The sequence below is a fragment of the Eschrichtius robustus genome, chromosome 11 (assembly GCF_028021215.1).
Source record: "Eschrichtius robustus isolate mEscRob2 chromosome 11, mEscRob2.pri, whole genome shotgun sequence".
NCBI classification, from domain to species: domain Eukaryota; kingdom Metazoa; phylum Chordata; class Mammalia; order Artiodactyla; family Eschrichtiidae; genus Eschrichtius; species Eschrichtius robustus.
In genome coordinates this window covers 66,466,728-66,481,029 of record NC_090834.1, presented here as the reverse complement: position 1 = coordinate 66,481,029, position 14,302 = coordinate 66,466,728, and the positions used below count along the sequence as shown (strand labels likewise).

The window sequence follows — 14,302 nt, the reverse complement described above, 5'->3', positions numbered from 1 at the left end:
GTTAAAAATCTATATATTCTAGGCATTTAAAAAATTTTAGATTAATTATTAGAGCAGTTTTAGGTCCACAGCAAAATTGAGAAGTTACAGAGAGTCCCGGATACCTCTGCCCACGCATGCACATCCTCCCCCGTTATCAGCATCCCCCGTCAGAGTGGTACATTTGCTACAATTGATGAACCTACATTGACACATCATTATCACCCAAAATTCATAGTTTGGATCCATAGAATCCAAAATTCTATGGATTTTGACAAATGCATAATGATACGTATCCACCAGTGTAGTACCATATGGGAATCGTTTCACTACTTTAAAATCCACATTTAAATATTATTCTAATTCTTCTAATGGCTTCACTGTTCTCTGGTGTTATTGCTACTGTTTTTCCTCATGCTCCTGCTTTTTTTTCTTCAGTGTTAGTTTGGCTTACATGTGACTTTAGAAACTTCTCATTTTATAGATGAGAAAAAGCTTTGTTCCAGAGAGGTGAAGTGACATGGTTAGGTGTGGCAGAGCTGGTACTGGAACCCAGGGGTTCATTCAGCAGATATTTCTTGAGCACCTACAGCACTGTGGTTAGTTCTAGAGTTACAGAAGTTAAAAGACAAGGCACCTGCCCCTCAAGGAAATTGAGAGGCAGATGGGAGATGGAGTACAGAAAACAAACTGTAATGCAACATGATAATTTCTGAAAGCCATATAAAGTGCAAGGAGCATAGGTATATTAAGTGCCTCATTTGATTTGGAAAGTCAGGGAAGAATTCACAGAGGAAGCAACACTTGAGCTGAGGAATACAAACTCAGACGAAAAAGGGAGGGATTTCCAGGCAGAGGGCAACAATTTTTGCAAGGGCAGGAAACCAAAGGCTTAATATTATGCTAATGACGATTCTCCCACATTAAGCTGTAAATTCAGTATAATTTCAAACTAAATCTTAACAGGATTTTTCATGGAACTTGATAAAATTATTTTGAAATGGGTGAGAATAGTAAAGAAAACAATGAAAAAGAAGAACAGCGGAGGCAGTAGAGAGACTTGCCCTGCCAACTACTAAAACATATTATAAAGATATATTAATTAAAATTTTGTGGTATTTATGTAAGAAGAGTTAAGGAGAACAATAGAAACAATAAAAATTCCAACACAGGCTGGAACTGTGTAAGGGAACTGTAAATAATTAGGTATAATTGCCAGTCCAGGGCTCATTCAGCTTCATTTTTCCAGAAATTATGCCTATAACTTTTTAAGTTTAGGGAAATGATTGCTATGGATATGAACTGAATCAGTTATTTGCAAAGGAAATATTTGGTACATGAGAGTATTTGCATGTACATAAAAGTCCTACCTGAGCTCTGACATGTTCAACTGGAGATTTTGTGTCTCAGGGGTTTTTGTTTTTAATTTTGATGTATAAAGAGTAGGAAAGTGGTACTGATGTTGTAGAAGAATATACTGAAATAAGTGTAGTTTGTATATGTGTTGCCAGGTTGCAGTATGTTAAATGTTTACACTGGCAATAACATACGCATAGAAGTAAAGAAGTAATCCTCTATTTGAAGAGCGAAGGACATGGGAAACCTTCCCGGGCTTGTAACTACACGTGTCTCCCTCCTCCAGGGAATACCTAACCTTGGACAGGGTCCTCTTCCACAGTTACCAGGCCACTTGTCGTGAAGAGCGGCCAGTCGGAGCAGCAGGGGATTGGGGAGAGGTGAGGGAGTCAAAGAAAATGGCTCCTTAAGGTTAGAAACATGGAGAAAAGGGACTTGAATATCAGGGAATAGAAGAGGGCAGGATTACACCTGGCCCTCCTCAAATTTTTCAACAGTGGATGTTAACTGGTCGAGTATATTTATTTGTTCTATTTGTGTCCTCTTTAATTATTTTTTCATTATCCATTTCATTTGATTTGTTGTTTATTTTCTTGGTAGATATAGTACATAGAGATCTAAAACTGGAAAACATAATGGTTAAAAGCAGCTTTATTGATGCTAACGATGAAATGAACTTAAACATAAAGGTAAGATATTAGAAATGGTGGTAAGTCTTTGCCTATAAACAGTTTGATAGCGAAGTGGCAAAGTACATCCTCTTTTTAGATACATTTTGAAAGCTTTTAAACAGCCAAAACTAAGTGGCTTGTGCTAAAAAAATTAAAATTTCACAAAAGAGGTTGTGACTGACAAGAATAATTTTACAAGTTAAGTGGTGCTATTGAATTTTTCTAAAGTACATATTCATTTGGATAGTTCTAAATCATTAGTTAATAGCAAACAAACAGATGCTCTGAATTCTAATTAAGTTCAAAATTATGCCTGGTAATTTGATGTAAATGTGTTACAGATCTAGAGAAAAAGTGCACCTTGGCTGTGCCTTTGATACTAAATTAATGCTAAAGTCTGTATTTCTCATTTAAAAATAAAGTCTGTATTTCTCATTTTAAAATACCCAAATTTAATAATTTGGGTATTAATATTTATGTCCTAAGAAAAATTAATGTGCCAAGTATTTATTCTTGAAGACTTTATTCAAATTAAATGTTCCTTAATGTCAAATAAATGATAGGATACATTATTTATTACTTAGCACTTTAAAAGTGGCTGCTTTCAAAATATATGAATGTGTTAATTTAGGAATAAAATGTTGTCTGTGAATAACTTGCTCTGTTGCATTTAAAAAGGTTCAACAGCATTGTTGTTTTACCCAAGTAAAGTAAATGTTCTTAAATATTTCCACTGTAAACTCTACGAGAGCAGGAATTCTGTGTGTCTTATTCGCTGTTGGTACCTGGAGTAGTGCCTGAAGCATAGTATGTGCTCAATTAATATTTGGTGCATAAAGGAATAAATGCTCTCCAAAGAACTGAATTGGATCATGAAAGCTTTTATATATTTGATATCTATATAAATTTTCTGTGGAGGAAGATATGTATCATAATGCTCCAAGTAGGATCATTGTAAACACTCCTGGAGAAATTTATTAATCTCTTTAGAAAAATAGTGATATCACATTGTTGATAGGAATATTTTCTTACTCCATAAGGTACTGGAAACTTTCCATTCAGTGTCTGTGGACCAAAAGCCTATCTTTGGTTGTGTGATCAATAAATGTGCCTGTTTTTCTGCTTTCAGCCCAAGGCTGTTCCAACTTGGGAGACAAGACCAAGGGCACGTACTGAATATTTAATAACCAGATGTTTAATGACTAAGATTTAGAACTGAGCAGAAAGCCTGCAGTTGCAGCAGTAGGCCTCCTGTGTATTTGTAGCTATATTGTGGTTTTTTTCCTGTTAATTTGCTTCTCGTAGTTTTTAATAGTGTAATAATTTTTTGAATTAATATACTCTAGAAACACAAAGGAAATAATAGTAAAGAAAAGATAGCATTTACTAGAGATAATGTCTTATAAATAATTATTAAAGGGGAGAGTTTCCTTGAGTGATGACAAGGATAATGATTTGCATTTAAAACAGCGCTTTAAACTGGAACATAGCTTGAGCATCAGAAAAATAGATGATAAACTTACTAAGGCCAGAATGTATTTTACAGTGAAAGAACTTTATAAAAATAACTTTTTTATTTGAAAAAAAGTTAAATGCCTTCTTGCAAGAACAACTTCCTATGTTGAGCTGGTGAATTTAATTAGAAGGAATGAACAATCAACATCACGGGTGTTTTCTCAAGATTTGACAAACCAAGCTTCTCTTTACCAAGTTTCTTCTTCACAAGGAGGGGTGGGAAGGGAGGGGAAGCAAGGTCCTTATTAGTAATACAAGTAAAGCCCCTCCGTCCTCAAGAATCCCTGAATTAAATGCAATACAATGCGGTGAAAGTCCTATTTGCAGAATGAGTGAATTCTGGGACTGGAACACAGGTGACTCCGTATGAGTTTCTTCTTGTAGGTGACTGATTTTGGTTTAGCGGTGAAGAAGCAAGGAAGGAGTGAAGCCATGCTGCAGACCACATGTGGGACACCTATCTATATGGGTAAGTTAGTAGACTTAAAATGATTTTTTTCTATATGAAAAAGTAGAACAACTAGTATGGATTAAAACTTGAGCAGTTCAATTTCACGTCATGACTTAATGGCCCTGATCAAGCTACCTTTTCTTAGGTCAAATAATTTTAGTTGTTTTAGCAGATTTCTCATAGTTCTTATCTTCAAAGATTATAGTTTTCATTATTTCTCTGGGCTCTTCGTATAGCTGTTTATAAGCTGTTTACCTGTCTCTTAGGTAATCATACACCCAAACTTAATTATTGTTTTATTAATTCATGGTAAAATCATGAGTATGTTTTGCTTCTTTCCATTTTTTATCCAATTTCATTGCCATCCAGTGGTTTTTCATAGAGTACTGATTAAATATATTTTATAAACCAAGTTGCCCATTTTTCTAAATTTTTATTTATTTATTTATTTATTTATTTATGGCTGTGTTGGGTCTTCGTTTCTGTGCAAGGGCTTTCTCTAGTTGCGGCAAGTGGGGGCCACTCTTCATCACGGTGCGCGGGCCTCTCACTATCGCGGCCTCTCCCGTTGCGGAGCACAGGCTCCAGACGCGCAGGCTCAGCAATTGTGGCTCACGGGCCTAGTCGCTCCGCGACATGTGGGATCCTCCCAGACCAGGGCTCAAACCCGTGTCCCCTGCATTGGCAGACAGATTCTCAACCACTGCGCCACCAGGGAAGCCCCTGCCCATTTTTCTAAATGTGATTTTTAACAGCTTTCCTGAAGTATAATTTAAATACCATAAAAATGTACCATTCAGTGATTTTTTCATACATTCACAGAGTTGTGCAACATCACCACAATCCAATTTTAGAACAGTTCTACCCCCAAAAGTTGCCTCATGCCCATTTGCACTCAATCTCATTCCCATCCCAACCCCAGGTAACCACTAATCCTTATCTCTCTAGATTTGCTGTTTCTGGACATTTCATATAAATGGGATCATGCAATATGTAGGCTTATACACCTGGCTTCTTTCACATAGCATGATGTTTTTGAGGTACATCCCTGTTGCAGTCTGTTTCTTTATATTGCTGAACAATTGTCCGTTGTATGTTGTTTATATATTTATTAGCTGATGGGCATGTGGATTGTTTCCAGTTTGGAGCTATTATGAATAATCCTGCTATGGACATTCGTGTACAAGTTTTTTTTTTTTTAAGTTTTTAAAAAAATTTATTTATTTTATTTTATTTATTTTTGGCTATGTTGGGTCTTCGTTGCTGTGCGCAGGCTTTCTCTAGTTGTGGCGAGCGGGGGCTACTCTTTGTTGTGGTGCGCAGGCTTCTCATTGCGTTGTCTTCTCTTGTTGCAGAGCACGGGCTCTAGGCATGCGGGCTTCAGTAGTTGTGGCTCGCGGACTCAGTAGTTGTGGCTCGCAGGCTCTAGAGAACAGGCTCAGTAGTTGTGGTGCATGGGCTTAGTTGCTCCATGGCATGTGGGATTTTCCCGGACCAGGGCTCGAACCTGTGTCCCCTGCATTGGCAGGCAGGTTCTTAACCACTGCGCCACCAGGGAAGTCCCTCGTGTACAAGTTTTTATGTGGACATGTGGTTTCATTTTCCTTGGGTAGCTACCGAGGAGTGAAATTGCTGGGTCATATATTATTTATGTTTATACTTTGTCAGAAACTGCCAAACAATTTTCCAAAGTGGCTCTAATATTTTACCTTTGCACTAGCAATGTATGAGAGTTCCAGTTTCTTCACATCCTTGCTAACTCTTTATATTATCTATCTTTTTAATTATAGCCATTCTAGTGGTTATGAAGTAGTATCTCATTGTGATTTTTAATTTGCATTACCTTAAAGACCAATGATGTTGAGTATCTTTTCATGTACTTATTAGTCATTCATATATCTTCTCTGATGAAATGTCTATTCAAATCTGTACCTATTGAGATGATCATATATTTTTTCTCTTTAAATTTATTAATGAAATAATTACATTAATAGATTTTTTAAATGTTGAACCATCCTTGTACTTTTGGATTAAACCCCACTTGGTTTAATGTACTGCCATATCCAATTTGTCACCACTTTATTTAGGAACTTTGAGTGTAGCTTTCTTTCTTTCAGCTGCCCTTGTCTTTTTTGATGTTAGGGTTATAATATCCTCATTTTAAAAATAAAATATTTTCACTTTTTGTATGCTCATGAACCACTTAAGCAATAGAAATTACCTATTCATTAATTATTTGATGAAATTTCCCCTTAAAATTTTTTGGTCCTGATTCCCTTTGGGGGATAAAGTTTCTATTATCAATTTATATTAGGTTATTCAAGTTTTTCACATCTTCTTGAGTCATTTTGATAATTTATGTTTTTCAGAAAATTTCAAAATATCCAGTGTAACATTTGCAAAAATGAATCCTGTGTTCAATCACAGAGAAAATTCCTAAAAGTTGGAAACCTTTAAGTCACAATTACTTAGTATAATGAAGAAAGCCAGACAGAGAAACCAAAAGTCTAGATAAATTAACACACATTCACATGAGCATCAAATACATCCCAACCACCTAGAAAATTTAACCCCCCCACTACCCTGGCAACCACCCATTTGTTCTCTATATCTATGAACCTGTGTCCATTTTGTATTATATTGTTTGTTTTGTTTTTTAGATTCCACATATAAGTAAGATCATATAGTATTTGTCTTTCTCTTTCTAGCTTATTTCACTTGGCATAATAACCTCAAGGACCATCCATGTTGTTGCAAATGGCAAGATTGAGTTTTTAATGGCTGAGTAGTATTCTATTGTATATGTAAACCACATCTTCTTTATCCATTCGTCTATCAATGGGCACTTAGGTTGCTTCCATATCCTGGCTATTGTAAATAATGCTGCATTGAACATAGGGGTGCAGACTTCTTTTCAAATTCGTATTCTTGTTTTTTGGGGTTTTTTTCCAGAAAAATACCCAGAAGTGGAATTGCTGGATCATATGGCAGTTTTATTTTTAACTGTTTGAAGAACCTTCATACTATCTTCCAGAGTGGCTGCACCAATTTCCATTCCTACCAAGCACTGCATGAGGGTTCCCTTTTCTCCACATCCTCACCAACACCTGCTACTTGTTGTCTTTTTGGTGGTAGGCATTCTGAAAGGTGGGAGGTGGTATCTCATTGTAGCTTTAATTTGCGTTTCCCTGATGGTTAGAGATGTTGAGCACCTTTTCACGTGCCTGTTGGCCCTCTGTATATCTTCTTTGGAAAATGTCTATTCAGGTCCTCTGCCCATTTTTAAATCGGGTTGTTTGGTTCTTTGATGTTGAGTTGTATGATTCTTGATATATTTTGGTTATTAACCGTTATCAGATATATCATTTGCAAATATCTTTTCCCATTTAGCAGGTGGCCTTTTCACTTTGTTGATAGTTTCCTTCTCTGTGCAAAAGCTTTTTAATTTGTTGTAGTCCCATTTGCTTATTTTTGCTTTTGTTTCCCTTGCCTGAGGAGACACATCCAAAAAATATTGCTAAAACCTATGTCAAAGAGCATACTGCCTGGGCTTCCCTGATGGCGCAGTGGTTGAGAATCTGCCTGCCAATGCAGGGGACACGGGTTCGAGCCCTGGTCTGGGAGGATCCCACATGCCGCGGAGCAACTGGGCCCGTGAGCCACAACTGCTGAGCCTGCGCGTCTGGAGCCTGTGCTCCGCAACAAGAGAGGCCGCGATAGGGAGAGGCCCCCGCACCGCGATGAAGAGTGGCCCCTGCTCGCCACAACTAGAGAAAGCCCTCGCACAGAAACGAAGACCCAACACAGCCAAAAATAAATAAATAAATAAATAAATAAATAAATAAATAAATAAATTTAAAAAAAAGCATACTGCCTATGTTTTCTTCTAGGGGGTTTATGGTTTCAGGTCTTACATTTAAGTCTTTTATCAATTTTGAGATTATTTAAATTGTATATGGTATGAGAAACTAGTCCATTTTGAGTCTTTTGCATGTAGCTGTCCAGTTTTCCCAACATCATTTATTGAAGAGGCTGTCATTTCTCCATTGTATATTCTCGCCTCCTTTGTCATAGATTAATTGACCATATAAGTGTGGGTTCACTTCTGGCTCTCTGTTCTGCTCTGTTGATCTATGTGTCTGTTTTTGTGCCAGTACCATACTGTTTTGATTACTGTCACTTTGTATTATAGTTTGAAATTGAGCAGCATGATATCTCCAGCTCTGTTCTTTCTCAATATTGTTTTGGGTAGTCAGGAGGGTCTTTTGTGTTTCCATACAAATTTTCGAATTATTTGTTCTAGTCTGTGAAAAATACCATTGTTATTTTGGTAGGGATTGCACTGAATCTCTAGATTGCCTTGGGCAGTATGGTCATTTAAATAATATTAATTCTTCCAGTCCATGAGCATGGTATATCTTTCCATTTGTGTCATCTTCAATTTCTTTCATCATTGTCTTGTAGTTTTCTGAGCACAGGTCTTTTACCTCCTTAGTTAGATTTATTCCTAGGTATTCTATTCTTTTTGATGCAATTGTAAATGGGATTGTTGTCTTTTTTTTTTAATTGTTGTATATTTGATTTACAATGTTGTGTTAATTTCTGCTGTACAGCAAAGTGATTCAGTTATACATATGTATACATTCTTTTTTGTATTGTTTCCTTTATAGTTTATCACAGGATATTGAATATAGTTCCCCGTGCTATGCAGTAGGACCTTGTTGTTTATTCATTCTACATATAATAGTTTGCATCTGCTAACCCCAAACTCCCAGTCCACCCCTCCCCTACTCCCCTCCCCTCTTGGAAACCACAAGTCTCTTCTCTATGTCTGTGAGTCTGTTTCTGTTTTGTAGATAGGTTCATTTGTGTCATATTTTAGATTCCACATATAGGTGATATCATATGGTATTTGTCTTTCTCTTTCTGACTTACTTCACTTAGTCTGATAGTCTCTAAGTCCATCCATATTGCTGCAAATGGCATTATTTCATTCTTTTTTTACTGCTGCATAGTATTCCATTGTATATGTGTATCACACCTTCTTTATGCATTCATCTGTCAATGGACATTTAGGTTGTTTCCATGTCTTTGCTATTGTGAATAGTGCTAGTATGAACGTAGGGGTGCATGTAGCCTTTTGAATTAGAGTTTTGTCCAGATATATGCCTGGCAGTAGGATTGCTGGATCATATGGCAGCTCTATTTTTAGTTTTTTGAGAAACCTACATACTGTTTTCCATAGTGGCTGCACCAATTTACATTCCCATTAACAGTGTACGAGGGTTCCTTTTTCTCCACACCCTCTCCAGCATTTGTTATTTGTAGACTTTTTTTTTTTTTTTTTTTTTGGCTGTGTTGGGTCTTAGTTTCTGTGTGAGGGCTTTCTCCAGTTGCAGCGAGCGGGGGCCACTCTTCATCGCCGTGTGCAGGCCTCTCACTGTCGTGGCCTCTCTTGTTGCGGAGCACAGGCTCCAGACGTGCAGGCTCAGTAGTTGTGGCTCATGGGCCCAATTGCTCCGCGGCATGTGGGATCTTTCCGGACCAGGGCTCGAACCCGCGTCCCATGCATTGGCAGGCAGATTCTCAACCACTGCGCCACCAGGGAAGCCCTGTAGACTTTTTAATGATGGTCATTCTGACCTGTGTGAGGTGGTACCTCATTGTAGTTTTGATTTGCATTTGTCTAATTATCAGCGATGTTGAGCATCTTTTAATGTGCCTGTTGGCCATCTGTCTCTCTTCTTTGGAGAAATGTCTATTTAGGTCTTCTGTCCATTTTTTGATTGGGTTGTTTGTTTTTTTGTTGTTGTGTTGTATGAGCTGTTTGTATATTTTGGAAATTAAGCCTTTGTTGGTCACATCATTTGCAAATATTTTCTCCCAGTCTGTAGGTTATCTTTTCATTTTGTTTATGGTTTCCTTTGCTGTACAGAAGCTTGTAAGTCTGATTAGGTCCCATTTGTTTATTTTTGCTTTTATTTCTATTGCCTTGGCAGACTGACTTAAGAACAGTTTGGTATGATTTATGTTAGAGAATGTCTTGCCTATGTTCTCTTCTAGGAGTTTTATGGTGTCATGTCTTATATTTGAGTCTTTAAGCCATTTTGAGTTTATTTTTGTGTGTGATGTGAGGGTGTGTTCTAACTTCATTGATTTACATGTGGCTGTCCAACTTTCCCAACACCACTTGTTGAAGAGACTGTCTTCTTTCCATTGTACATTCTTGCCTCCTTTGTCAAAGATTAATTGACTTTAGGTGTGTAGGTTTATTTCTGGGCTCACTATTCTGTTCCTTTGATCCATATGTGGGATTGTTTTCTTAACTTCTCTTTCTGATAATTTGTGGTTAGTGTATAGAAATGCAATAAATATCTAAATATTAATTCTGTATCCTGCAACTTTACTGAATTCATTTATTCTAATAGTTCTTTGTTGGCATTTTTAGGATTTTCTGTATACAGTATCATGTCATCTGCAAACAGTGATGGTTTTAATTCTTCCTTTCCAATTTGGATTCCTTTTATTTTTTTTTCTTATCTGATGGCCATGGCTAGAACTTCCAATACTATATTGAATAAAAGTGGTGAGAGTGGACATCCTTGTCTTGTTCCTGCTCTTAGAAGATATGCTTTCAGCTTTTTACCATTGAGTATGATGTTCACTGTGGGTTTGTCATTTTGGCCTTTATTATATTGAGGTATGTTCCCTCTATACCCACTTTCTGGAGAGTTTTTTTCATAAATGGATGCTGAATTGTGTCAAAAGCTTTTTCTGCATCTATTAGGATGATCATATGGTTTTTACCCTTCAATTTGTTAATGTGGTGTATCACATTGATTCATTTGAAGATATTGAACCATCCTTGAGTTCCTGGGCTAAATCCCACTTACTCATGGTGTATGATTCTTTTAATATATTATTGAATTTGGTTTGCTAAGATTTTGTTGAGGTTTTTTTACATCTGTGTTCATCAGTGATATTGGCCTATAATTTTCTTTCTTGTGGTATCTTTACCTGGTTTTGATAGCAGGCTGACACTGGCCTTGTAGAATAAGTTTAGAAATCCTCCTTCCTCTTCAACTTTTTGGAATAGCTTGATAAGGATAGGTGTTAATTCTCCTTAAGTGTTTTATAGAATTTACCTGTGAAGCTATGTGGTCTTGGACTTTTGTTTGTTGGGAGTTTTTAAATTACTGATCCAATTTTATTACTGGTAATTGGTCTCTTCATATTTTCTATTTCTTCCTGATTCAGTCTTGGGAGATTGTACATTTCAAGGAATTTATCTGTTCCTTCTAAATTGTCCATTTTATTGTTATATAATTGTTCATAGTAATCTCTTACGATACTTCGTATTTCTGTGGTGTTGGTTGTAACTTCTCTTTCATTCTGATTTTATTTGTGTCTTCTATCTTTTTTCTTGATGAGTCTTGCTAAAGGTTTATCAATTTTACCTTTTTGAAGAACTAGCTCTTAGTTTCATTGTTCTTTTCTATATTGTTTTAGTCTCTATTTCTTTTATTTCCTATCCGATCTTTATTTTTTCTTTCCTTCTACTAATTTTGGGTTTTGTTCTTCTTTTTCTAGTTCCTTTAGGGGTAAGGCTAGATTGTTTATTTGAGGTTTTTCTTGTTTCCTGAGGTAAGGCTGTGTCTCCAGAAACTTCCCTCTTAGAACTCCTTTTGCTGTGTCCCACAGATTTTAGATCATTGTATTCCCATTTTTATTTCTCTTTAGGTATTTTTGATTTCCTCTTTGACTTCTTCAATGGCCCACTGGTTGTTTAATAGTATATTATTTAGACTTCATGTGTTTGTGCTTTTTGCAGTTTTTTTTTTTTCATTTTGCCCAATTCTCTGTGCCTATTTCTATGTATTAGGTATGTTGGTTGTGTTTTCTGATCTTGGAGAAGTGGCCTTATATAGGAGATGTCCTGTGGGGCCCAGCAGCATGCTCCCCTCTGGTCACTGGAGCTATATGTTCTCGGGGCAACTCCTATGTGGGCTGCATGCACCCTTCTGCTGTGGTGGGGCTGACTACTGTGAGCACACTGGTAGGTGGGACTGGCCCCCAGCCTGGTTAGCTTTGAGGCTGTGTCACGTCCAGTGGCTCTGGGCCTGCTAGAAGGTGGGGTAGGCTTACTGCAGGGTTAACTGCATGGGACTGCTGCTGGCCTGCTGGTGGGCAAGGCTGGGTTCCCACGTGGCGTCTGAATGGTATGGGGGGCTTAGTGCTGGTGTAAGTCTGCTGGTGGGCGGGCCAGGTCTTGGCAGCTGTCTACTAGGGGGTGTGGGGCTGGTGTGTGGCCGCTGGTGGGTGGGGCAGGTCCTGGCGCTAATAAGCTAGGGGGAGGCATCCAAAATGGTGCTTACCAGCACCAGTGTCCACGTGTTACAATGAACTCCCCAAAATGGCTGCTGCCAGTCCGCAGGGGGAGTCCTAGTTGCTCCCTCCCTCTCTGGGAGGTTTTCCAAGATCAGTAAGTGGGTCTGACCCATTTTCAAAGTACTGCCTCTGAGCTGGGATTCAGAGTGGGTGAGATTTTGTGTGCACCCTTGAAGAGTGGAGTCTCTTGTTTGCTATAGCGCTCCAGCTCTCCCAGACATAAGCCCTGCTGGTTTTCAGAGGGAGACGTTCTAGGGGCTTTGTATTCCTGGTGCAGGACCCCCTGGGCTGGGGAGCCTGATGTGGGACCAAGAGCCCTCACTCCCTGGGGAGGACCTCAAGACCGTGACATCCCTCCTGTGTGTGGCTCGCCGACCTGAGAGCGTAGGTTCTAACTCTACTGTGTCTGCGCCCCTCCTATCCATCTTCTTGTAGTTCCTACTTATGTCTTTAGATGTGGAAATTCTTTTCTGCTGGTTTTCAGGTCATTCTTGTAGACAGTTGTTCTGTAAGTGGTGGTGATTTTGGTGTGTCTGTGGAAGTTCTCGGTCTTCCTGCTCTGCCATCTTGGCCACCTAGTCAATATTTTTTATTTAATCTTGCTTGCTTCCTCTGTTGATTTCTAAGAGAGTTATTAAAGTCACTCACCAGCATAGGGCTTTGATAGATTCTTTTTGTACTTTTAGTAGATTTCTTAAAAATATACTTTATTGAAACATAATTTACATATAATAAAATGCACAGATTTTAAGTGTAAAGTTTAATGAGTTTTGACAAATACATATACTTGTACAATTACCACCCCAGTGAATATATAGAACATTTCCATCAGCCCAGAAATTTCCTTTGTGTCCCTCTCAGTCGATCCCCCACCCAGACCCCAGCAACCACTGATGATTTCCGTTACCTTAGCTTAGTTTTGCTTGTCTAGAATTTATATAAATTGAATCATAAGTATATATTCTTTTGTGTCTGTCTTCTTCTGTTCCATGTAATGATTTTGAGACTTACCCATGTTGTTATATCAGTAGTTTATTCATTTTTATGGCTGAGCAGTATACCTAGTTCATTGTTTTTTTGTCTACTTGATGCATAAAGTTTCTAAATTGTTTTATCTTATTTGGGAAGAGGCTACTTTAGATTCTGTTCATATCCTCCTGTTGGCAAAAGACATCTGGTCTGTAGTTACATGGGGAAAATATATCCAAGCACCCTGAGTTTTATGCCTGCTTATTAGTTTTCTGTACTGTGAGACAAGTGAGAGAACAAGAGAGAAGGCAGATGGTTTGTGGAGCTTTGCTGACTTCCTAAATGGCTTCTTGGCCCAGCCAGTCTGGCCTCTGCCTCCCTGTGAGAGCTGCGATGCCAGTGCAAGTAGAAATGCCCCTGATAATTAAGGTGGCTCCGAAAGAGGGAGTGAGGGCTCCAAATTCCGGGCCCCTGCTGTGTGATGCACCTACATGGAGATCTGTCAGGGAATCGGATCACGGAATCTGCCCTTGTCGTAGACATGCAGCCATAGGGCAACTTGAGCTTTAATGATTGCATACTTTAAAAGTTTAAGTAGAGTTAAAGAATACAAGTAATTGCTTAAGGAAAATATTAATTAGTTAATTTTCAGTGATTTGGAGAAGAATTACTCAGTTTGTTAATTATCTCCGGTTGAGCCTGTTCTCTTTCTTCTGTTTACCTTTTAACTCCTTTGTTGTTGCTTTTTAGTTCCTTTAACAATAGGCAGAGGAAATGAAATTTCATTTGCTTTTAGTAGTTATAAAAGCTGTGTGTGTGTTGGGGGGGTGATTGAAACTGTTTTCTAAAGTAAAAACACCTTTTACATGGGAGGTGCTGTGTAACGGTGTCACTTTAGGTGAGTCGCTTCATATGTGTACCTGAACCTTAATTTCCTCGCTGGCAAAGTAAGTCATGGCTACATACCTGTCTC

General features: G+C 38.1%; 1 protein-coding gene across 2 annotated transcripts in view; it reads left to right on the top strand.

The window, feature by feature from the left end:
* The window catches only part of STK33 (serine/threonine kinase 33), a 78,111-nt gene that overhangs the window by 13,017 nt on the left and 50,792 nt on the right, over positions 1 to 14,302 (top strand). For both annotated transcript variants that reach the window (XM_068556240.1, XM_068556239.1), the window contains exons 6-7: positions 1,936 to 2,024; positions 3,906 to 3,990. In XM_068556240.1, coding sequence (XP_068412341.1) covers positions 1,936 to 2,024; positions 3,906 to 3,990 — 174 coding nt within the window. The remainder of the gene's footprint in view (positions 1 to 1,935; positions 2,025 to 3,905; positions 3,991 to 14,302) is intronic.